General features: G+C 45.3%; 1 protein-coding gene across 1 annotated transcript in view; it reads left to right on the forward strand.

The window, feature by feature from the left end:
• The first annotated feature begins 2,640 nt into the window (after positions 1 to 2,640).
• Positions 2,641 to 10,002, forward strand: part of CHAMP1 (chromosome alignment maintaining phosphoprotein 1) — a 10,061-nt gene continuing 2,699 nt past the window's right edge. Inside the window, exons 1-2 of the mRNA XM_029910536.1 lie at positions 2,641 to 2,892; positions 8,914 to 9,986. Coding sequence (XP_029766396.1) covers positions 8,977 to 9,986 — 1,010 coding nt within the window. The 5' untranslated portion in view covers positions 2,641 to 2,892; positions 8,914 to 8,976. The remainder of the gene's footprint in view (positions 2,893 to 8,913; positions 9,987 to 10,002) is intronic.

Here is a 10,002-nt window from a genome sequence, read left to right on the forward strand (position 1 = left end):
AGTCCAAGTAGAGATACAAGTTCCTTCTTGTAGGTGTTTTTATTCTTCTCATCCCTTGTGCTCTGAACTGCAAGCTCAGCTAATGGGACGAAACCACTTGTATGACTCATCTCCAGGGTGACTGGAGGGGAGGGAGGACAAAACAACAAATGTCATTTGTCCTCTTTATTGTCCCACATTAGTCCATCTGGTGTCAATGGACCTTTCCTGTTGGACAGGACATAACACATTCTGCTGGAGACTAGCTCTGCACACTAGTTAATGTCTCTCTCCTGTCTGATGATTTACACTGTCACAGAAGCTCCCAATATAGCCACTCAAATATCTTAAAATATGGGAAACAGATAAGTGAGATTAATCATAGAATCATAGAACTGGAAGGGACCTTGAGAGGTCATCTAGTCCAGTCCCCTGCACTCATGGCAGGACTAAGTATTATCTAGCCCATTCCTGACAGGTGTTTATCTAACCTGCTCTTAAAAATCTCCAATGATGGAGATTCCACAACCTCCTAGGCAACTTATTCCAGTGCTTAACCACCCTGACAGTTAGGGAGTTTTTCCTAATGTCCAACCTAAACCTCCCTTGCTGCAATTTAAGCCCATTACTTTTTGTCCTATCCTTAGAGGTTAAGAAAAACAATTTTTCTTTCTCCTCCTTGTAACAACCTTTTACATACTTGAAAACTGTTATCATGTCCCCTCTCAGTCTTCTTTTTTCCAAACTAAACAAACCCAATTTTTTCAATCTTCCCTCATAGGTCATGTTTTCTAGACCTTTAATCACTTTTGTCGCTCTTCTCTGGACTCCCTCCGATTTGTCCACATGCTTCCTGAAATGTGGCACCCAGAACTGGACAAAATACTACAGTTGAGGCCTAATCAGCACAGAGTAGAACAGAAGAATTACTTCTCGTGTCTTGCTTACAACACTCCTGCTAATACATCCCTGAATGATGTTCGCTTTTTTTGCAACAGCGTCACACTATTGACTCATATTTAGCTTGTGGTCCACTATGACCCCCAGATCCCTTTCTGCAGTACTCCTTCCTAGGCAGTCATTTCCCATTTTGTATGTGTGCAACTGATTGTTCCTTCCTAAATGGAGCACTTTGCATTTGTCCTTATTGAATTTCATCCTCCCGTCTTCCATGACTTTTCAAAGATAATCGCTAATGGCTCAGATATCTCCTCAGTCAGCTCTGTGAGTATTCTGGGATGTATTTCATCAGGCCCTGGTGACTTGAAGGTATCTAATTTGTCCAAGTAATTTTTAACTTTTTCTTTCCCTATTTTAGCCTTTTCTGATCCTACCTCATTTTTACTGGCATTCACTATGGTCCAATCACCACCTACCTTCTTGGTAAAAAACAAAACAAAGAAGTCATTAAGCACCTCTGCCATTTTTTATTATTATTCTCTCCTCCACTTATTGAATAATGGGCCTATCCTGTCCTTGGTCTCCCTCTTGCTTCTAATGTATTTGTAGAATGTTTTCTTGTTACCCTTTATGTCTCTAGCTAGTTTTATCTCGTTTTATGCCTTGGCCTTTCTAAATTTGTCCCTATATACTTATGTTATTTGTTTTTCATCCTTTGTATTTTCACCTAGTTGCCACTCTTTGTAAGATTCTTTTTTGATTTCTAGATCATTGAAGATCTCCTGGTTAAGCCAGGGTGGTTTCTTGCCATACTTCCTATCTTTCCTATGCAGTGGGATAGTTTGCTCTTGTGCCCTTAATAATGTCTCTTGCAGCAACTCACATACATTCAATAAAGACTAAACACAAACACCTATTTTAACAATACTAACACAAAAGTGAGCAGATTGATGCCAGCTAGTTTGTCAGTGTTCTGTTGAGACCTGGGGACCTTGGCCTGAGCTGGCAACTGGTCGGCCAGCATCACACATTCTAAGTGCCGTTTTCAGGTCCTCTGTCAAAAACAAAAGCCAAACCCACATTAGCCAGTTAAGTCTCGTGCTGGGTCTCCAGCCTTGTCTGCTTTGGGAATTTGCACAATTCTAGCCACTGGGCATATCAGAATATGCAAACACCACGCGTAGGTGAGCAAAGCCTGGAGTCACAACCGTGGTGTGTAGCCCAGTTGGAAAACAGGGGAAATTCCCAATGTAGCCAGTGCCTCAGGGAGTTTTTGGGGAGGGAGCAAGAAGAAACCCCAGAATGTGAAGGATGGGTGCGGGGAGAGGGGCAGCAGTGAGTGGGAGGCACTGGCACCGCCTGGGGGTGTGTAACAGATGCTCCTTTCCCACCCATTACAGGGGCCACCTCCCCGCGAATCACATCACCAGGGCCCCTCACTAGGCACAAGCTGGTTCCCACCCCAGGCGCTGGATCGGTCCCTGCCTGGCTGCTGCACGTGCGGCACCTGCCCCAGCCTTGCGCGCGCTCCCCCGAACGGGGCCTCCCACTGGCCTCCCCGCCTGCAACGGCCCCCGCGCGTTCTCTCCCCACCCGAACTGCCCTCGCTACCCGCTCCAGCCGCAACTGTCTCATTGGCCCGCCCACCCCGTCTCGCTGTGCGCGCGCACAACACCAGAAGGCAGCGGCACGTTCTCCGGGGGCGCCTGCGGTCTCGCGCGGTGGGGGGCGGGGCCGAGACAGCTGCGGCGTTTCCGGTTGGGCAGCGGGAAGGGCCGGAGACCCAATAAAGCCTCCGCTGTTTGGCCGCGCGCCTCCCCTATTCTCCCCCCCGCCCCCTCCCCATCTCCGCCAGCAGCGCCCTCAGCCCGGCCTGCAGCCGCCGCCGCCGCCATTGGAGGGGCCGCGCCCACCCCGGGGTCTGGCCGCGCGCGGAGCCCCCGCCTCACCGGAGCGGCGGGAACAACGCTATCGAGAGACACCCCCCCCGCCCCTTGCGGCGGCGCCGCCGCGGTGAGTCCGGCCGGGAAAGGGCGGGTGCGAGTGCGGAAACCAGCTCTGGGCAGGAGCGGGACCGAGGCCTCCGCATCCCCCCCCAGTGCTGGGGCCGTTCCCGCTGGAGACCCGCCCCCCCTCCCCCCGTAAAGTGCTCGGGGCCGGTCAGTGCCGGTCAGACTCGCGCTCAGGCCCCTCCCCCACTCTTCGGGGCTGCGGGATCCCCTCCCCCCACACGCCCCCGGGCTGCCCCTGGCTAGGGCCCGAGCCGGAAGTGCGAGGGGGCTGCCCCCGTGTGGGGGCGTGAACTTCCCCCCCCCCCGCGCGTTTTTGGTCCCAGCCTTCACATGTGTAAACCCTGCCCCCAGGTTTATATTGAGGTTTACAGCAATAGAAAACGCGGAATCAAAATACTAAAGAAAAAAAATGGTGAAAGCTGTAGTTAATGTAAACAGCAGCCTTTGAAACCCGCGCCGTGCGGTACTGAGACCTGGGCGGCAGCCGATTTCATTGCCCCAGTGGCGAGAAAAGCAAGCAAACAAAAACGGCTGCTCGAAATAGAGACAGGTTAACTGAATTGCAAACTTTCGTTCATTTTTAATAATTTAGGATAATGTTTTCTCAAGTAAAGGAGTTTTTCTACAGCATGCCATTTTTAAGGGACTGTCTCCGTCACTTGTTATTAGAATCAACTTGATGGACTATCTCAGGTGTCAGCAACCTTTCTGAAGCGGTGTGCCAATTCTTCATTTATTCATGGTAATTTAAGGTTTCGCGTGCCAGTAATTCATTTTACATTTACAGAGGCCGGCAGATGGAACCCCAGGCCGGCAGCAGGCTGAGCCGCTCAGCCGGCTGCCGGTCTGGGGTTCTTTCTGCCGCCCCGTGCCAGACGGGGTCCCCGCCGCTGGCCCTGCTCAGCCGCTGCCGGCCTGGGATTCCGTCCATCCAGGCCGGCAGCGGGCTGAGCGGGGGGGACCCCAGGCCGGCAGCAGCGTGCCACAGTAAATCAGCTTGCGTGCCGCAGGTTGCCGACCACTGGGCTATATAATCCCATAGTTCCATAGGGAGGGGTGCAAATTAACCTATTCAGAGTGGCAATAATTTTTTTTTTTATGTCGGGGAGGCCAGATTTACTGACCTTCCGAGTCACATACAATAAGCTTCAGAAGCTCAAGAGCCGCAAGAAATGCACAACCTGCCCTGCGGGGCAGTGACTGCTGTGGCGCTGCGCTTCTGCCCTGACATCACCTTGTGAAGCTAAAGCCCTTAGTTCCCCCCTCTCCAGAGGGCAGAATCCCACCACCCTGCTGCAGGGCAGATGCCCTGAGGCCCCACTCCCCTGCACAGTCTGGTAGGTGAAGGAGTGGGGGTGGCGTGGGCTGTGAGACACTTTAACTGTAAAAAAGCCACATATGGCTCATGAGCCACAGTTTGGCCACGTCTGGATAATGTTTTTAGGTATATGAGGAAGGTGCGAGCAAGTCTATTGAGTGGTATTTTAGAAGTGGATCCTGAAATGGTTTGTGTGTGATTTGTGAACACTTTTTGGTACATCTATGAAGGTGGGCAGCAGTACTATATAGTAGTTGGTGCAGGTGCCTGAGTAGCAGTGACTTTGGGAGATCTTAAGGAAAGGAGTTAGAAAAGTCAGTAAGGAAAGAAATTAAGATGCAATAAAGTAAGAGAGATAAGAGTTCAGGAGAATATGTTCAGATGTGATTATAGATGGATTTTGCCAATTTAATTTTTCTTTCCAATTTAACTATCTTTACAGCTAAATTAATCTAATTTTTTGCTAAACTTAGATTCTAAGTCTGATATTACCAAGAAAATGTTGTTGTTGTTAATTATATTATAAATGTTTCTGAAAACTAATTGTCTGGCATGGGATGAATTTTCAGGCAATTAAATATCCTCATGTAATGTACTTGAAAAAGAGCATCACAGGGACTGTTTTGTATTTAAATCATATTTTTATTTGTTAAATACATTTTTCTCTTTAAAATAAATCTATTTAAAATTAAATTTGAAATTGTCTATCTATGCTAAGCCTAAATTTACTATAATTTATTAAAATAGTTTAAATTAAAAAAAAAATCAAACAGTACGTTTGGTGGCAAAATTTTAAAGTCAAACCACTGAACTAGTGGAAGCCCCTGGTGAAGAACCTGGAACCAGAGTATATTGAGATGAAAATCCAGCTTTTGACAACAGTAGCCTCTTTCGTAGGTGAAGCAGGAATATTTCCTTCATTTCACTTTATTCAGTTAGTTCAGTTCAATACCTAGTTCATTAAAAGTTTAAAAAAAAAAAAAAACCCCAACAGCTTGTTTTCCTCTTCTGCTCTGTGACTAAAAACTAGATGAGAAGATGAGATCTATTAGTTTTAAAATATTGAAAGATACATTGATCAGAAATGTACAGGCTATATTTAGTTGGAAATGAACATGTTTTAATACTTACCAACCAATGATGATCACTTTTCTTTAGGAAAATAAAAAGTACATGTATTTGTACAAACAACACTAAAATTGATGATATAAAACAAGGTTTCTTGCTTGCGGATTTAAATCATGATTAAAATGGGTGATTTAAATCAATCCACCCTGCATGGACTCCATAGTGTAGCCACCCCAGACCCTGGGATCAGTGCCTCTGACCTCCTGAGCCCCCCAGTCCTTTACACGCTGGCACTCTGGCTTCTAGTTTAACCCCATCAGGGACAACATGGCAGGGAAGCCAGAATCACAGGCTTAGCAAAGGAATTTCTTAGCGTCACTTTATTCTTAAGAAAACAGTAAAGTTACAGATCTTTGCAAAAAGCAACAGAGGGTCCTGTGGCACCTTTAAGACTAACAGAAGTATTGGGAGCATAAGCTTTCGTGGGTAAGAACCTCACTTCTTCAGATGTCTTGAGATGCACACCCTTCTAGTCACTCTTTCTGTAAGTGTGAGGTCTTATCAGTGTTTTAGGCTAGGCAGAGTCCCTCTTGCCTTCTCTCTCTCTCCAGCTGGTTGTTCTTGCATGTAGGATGGATGGTCCCCTTCTCAAAGAAGCAATCCCCCCTTTGTTTTTGTCATGTATCCAGGCTGAGAAGCTGCAGATCTACCAACTATGCTGATGGTCCTGTGTAGAAAATCCATGGGAGTAATCAGCAGATGAGAACAGTTAAAATTAATGGGCCTAGATCATGGGTTTTCAAACAGGGGGGTCCCAAAGTTATTATGTAGAGCATCTAGAACTGTCATCTTCCATCCCAAACCCCACTTCGCCTCCAGCATTTAAAATAGTGTTAAATATAGAAAAAGTGGTTTTAATTTAGAAGGGGGGTCGCACTCACAGCCTTGCTGTGTGAAAGGGGTCACCAATACGAAAGTTTGAGAACCACTGGCCTAGATTGCTCTGATACCTTCAGTGGTAGTCCTTCAGTGAGGTGACAAGCACCTCTCCTGGGCAGGATAGTGGCTCAATATGTTACAATAGACTTGTCTTAGAGGCTATGGCTATACTAGCACCTTTGTTGGTAAAACTTTTGTCAGTCGGGTGTGAAAAAACCACACCCCTTACATAAGTTTCACTGACAAAAGCGCTGGTGTGGACAGCACTGTGTCCATTGCTGCTTGTTGGGGATGGTTTAATTATGCTGACGGGAGAGCTCTCTGCCATCAGCGTAGAGTGGCTACATGGGAGACCTTACAGCAGCATAGCTGCAGTGATACAGTTGTGCCTCTCTAATGTCTGTAGTGTAGACATAGACTTAGTCAACATTGCACATGTTTAGTATGTAGCACAGTGTGGTGGTTACAATAAAAAATGGAGCTCACAATTTGATGCATTCTGATCCCAATCTGTTACAGACTCATCTTATTTTTATGCTTTCATTTGGGAGACAATGAAAGCCAAAAGGTAGTGTCAAACCACAGAAATTCCTATAAATATAAAATGCATTGAAGTATAAAATAATTCAGCCTCCCAAGAATGTTTAGTAATATGCCATGTATCAAGAAATTCTGAAAATAATTGGACATGAAGGGAGGAAGAGAGAGGCTCAGAGACAGACAACAAAATAATTAGGGGTATGGAAGAGCTTCCATATGAAAAGATGTTGAAGAGATTTGGGATGGTTTAGTATAGAGAGGGATATAATAAAGATATGTATAATAAGTGGTATGGAAAAGGTAAAAGGACCCATCTTATCCACCCATTCTCGCAATAAAAGGATAAGGTGTTCAATAAAATTAAAAAGCAACATAATGTACATTTAGCCTGTGGAACTTGTTGCCACAAGATATAATTGAAACCAGCAGTTTAGCAGGATTCATAAAAGGATTGAACATTTAGTATGAGTAGTGAGACCATCCAGAGTTATAGTAAGGATTAAAATAAATAATAAAATCTCAAAGTTTTTTTTAACCCATGTTTCTAGTTCAGATTCTGTGGTTTCAAGATGTGTGTAAATCAAAGCCATGTCTTCCAGGAAAAAAGAAAAAGCTTCCATCTTTTAGGTAGATTAATTATTTCTCAATACGGAAGTGTACAGTTGGGTGACCATTTTTCTGTGCGTATGTGAAGGTTTTTTTTCTCAGCCCTAGAGCAGTGACTCAACCTTACTTCCAGACTGGGTCTCCTAGACACTACCTCAATACAAATAAATAATATTAACAATAATATTATTAATAATTTACTACCACACACACATTCCTCTCCCAGTACAAGGGCACCGATGAAAACAGGTGAAAATGGTTGATGGGATATGGTTAGACTGGGTCTTCTATTTACAGCAATAATTTATCTGGACATCTTGTTATCACACTGTCACTTTTCACTGTTGGAGACGCTATCAGTTGAAATCTAGTCAGTTTTTTTAAAATGAGTTACATAAGAATGGCCATACTGGCCATTGGTCAGACCGAAGATCCATCTAGCCCAGTATTCTGTCTTCTAACAGTGGCCAATGCCAGGTGCCCCAGAGGGAATGAATTGATCACGTAATCATCAAGTGATCCATCCGCTGTCACCCATTCTACTGCATCTGTCTTAATCTCTTTGTGATTTTGTTTTGGTTTTACAGTCAGTTTTTTATTTTATAAACATTTTTATTCCCTTCCATTGTGTGAAAAACCCGTACATACTGGAGAAACCACCTATAAAGAGGGCTGTCAAATGTACAAAAACTGAAAAAGAAATATTTTTTTCTCTGCTTTTTCAATGTTGGTAATCCTAAGTGTAACAACAGCAGGTAGACAGACTTCAGACTGCAGCATGGTTTTGTAATTTACAGTCATTTTGTGTGCCACAAATGTGTTTTTCATGAAAAATAATTACTGTATGGAAAGGAGGGTTTAGTGAATAGAGTAGTTGACAGAGTCAGGACCTCATGATTCTATTTACAGCTTTATGAAATGCTTATGTGGCCTTGTCCCAGATGGTTAATTTCTCATTATAGTTTATTAATCTGTAAAATGAAGATAACAGTCCTACAGTGGTTTTGCAAAGATTAACTTTGTAAAGTGCTGTCTACTTTTCAGATGAAATGTGTAGTATAAATATTCTCATATCAAGCAAAGAAATGTTTGTCAGATGAACATGGTGCCATGAGCTAAATATTTGTTACATAGGTCCCTTGCATGTGGTTTATTTGCAGAGTCGCTCCGCTGATAAATATATACCAACCAGACCCACCTGGTAAACAGAAATAGAATTTAAATTACTTGCACAAACTCCACTTTGTGCAGTGACTTGCAGGCCTAGGGGAAATCGTACTTGTATTTCTTCAATAATTTATTAAATTCATATATCAATTTGCTATGTAAGAGAAGTAGGTGGATTTTGTGTGAAGAAAGATTCAGATGGTGATGACACTTTTCATAACTATCTTGAGGGTTTGTAAATGTCTGGATTGGCTTGATCTAGCTATTATTAATTTTTATTCTAAAAATGGAGAAGGGCATCAAGCTAATTCAAAATGAACAAAACTTAAAAAGTAAATTTTGTATTATATGAGCTAAATATGCACTGTTTTACCTCTGTTGCAGGAATACAGAAGCTTGCTGTTTTAGACGTGTAGTGCTGTGCAAGCTCCAACGGACCATAGAAAAATGGACGTGTTCCAGATACTGCGTAAAACATCAGAGCGTTTAGAATGTGATCACTGCAGTTTCAGAGGGACAGATTATGAAAACATACAAATTCATATGGGTACCATCCACCCAGAGTATTGTGATGAAATGGATGCTGCTGGTTTAGGTAAACTTATATTTTATCAGAAAAGTGCAAAACTGTTCCACTGTCACAAATGTTTCTTTACCAGCAAGATGTATTGCAACGTTTATTATCACATCACATCACAACATGCAGTACCTGAAAAGTGGAATGAAGACCAGAAAGATCAGTTAGAAGCTGAGACTGAATCCCTGAAAACAACACTCATTCGGGAGCCACACAAACCTGCCCTTTCCCCTGAACCACACAAACCTGCCCTTTCCCCTGAACCCCCAAAACCTGACCCAGTTATTTCCCCCAAGCTTCAGAAACCGGCGGTGTCCCCTGAACCTGAGAAGCCTGCCCTGGTGGTGTCCCCTGAACCTGAGAAGCCTGCCCCAGCAGTGTCCCCTGAGCCCCAGAAGCCTGCCCCGGCAGTGTCCCCTGAGCCCCTCAGACATTCCCCAGCCATGTCCCCTGAGCCCCAGAAGCCTGCCCCGGCAGTGTCCCCTGAGCCCCAGAAGCCTGCCCCAGCAGTGTCCCCTGAGCCTCGAAGGCGTTCACCAGTGGTGTCTCCGGAGCCCCAGAAGCCTGCTCCAGCAGTGTCTCCTGAGCCCCGCAGGCGTTCCCCGGCGGTGTCTCCTGAGCCCCGCAGGCGTTCCCCGGCGGTGTCTCCGGAGCCCCGCAGGCATATGACTCAGACGCGGAGGCCTGCTCCTGCTTTGTCTCCAGAGCCCCGCAGACCTGCTTCTGCAATTTCCCCAGAATCGTGGAGGCCTGCTTCCTCTGCTTCTCCTGAGCCCTGGAGGCCTGCTGCTGCTATTTCTCATGAGCTGCAGAAATCTCCCACCGCTGTCTCTCCCTGGCCTCCAAAATCTGCCCCGGTGGTCTCCCCCGAGCCGCGGAGGCCTGCCCCGGTGGTC

Source organism: Terrapene carolina, unplaced genomic scaffold (assembly GCF_002925995.2).
Source record: "Terrapene carolina triunguis isolate 2854851 unplaced genomic scaffold, T_m_triunguis-2.0 Scaffold21, whole genome shotgun sequence".
NCBI classification, from domain to species: domain Eukaryota; kingdom Metazoa; phylum Chordata; order Testudines; family Emydidae; genus Terrapene; species Terrapene triunguis.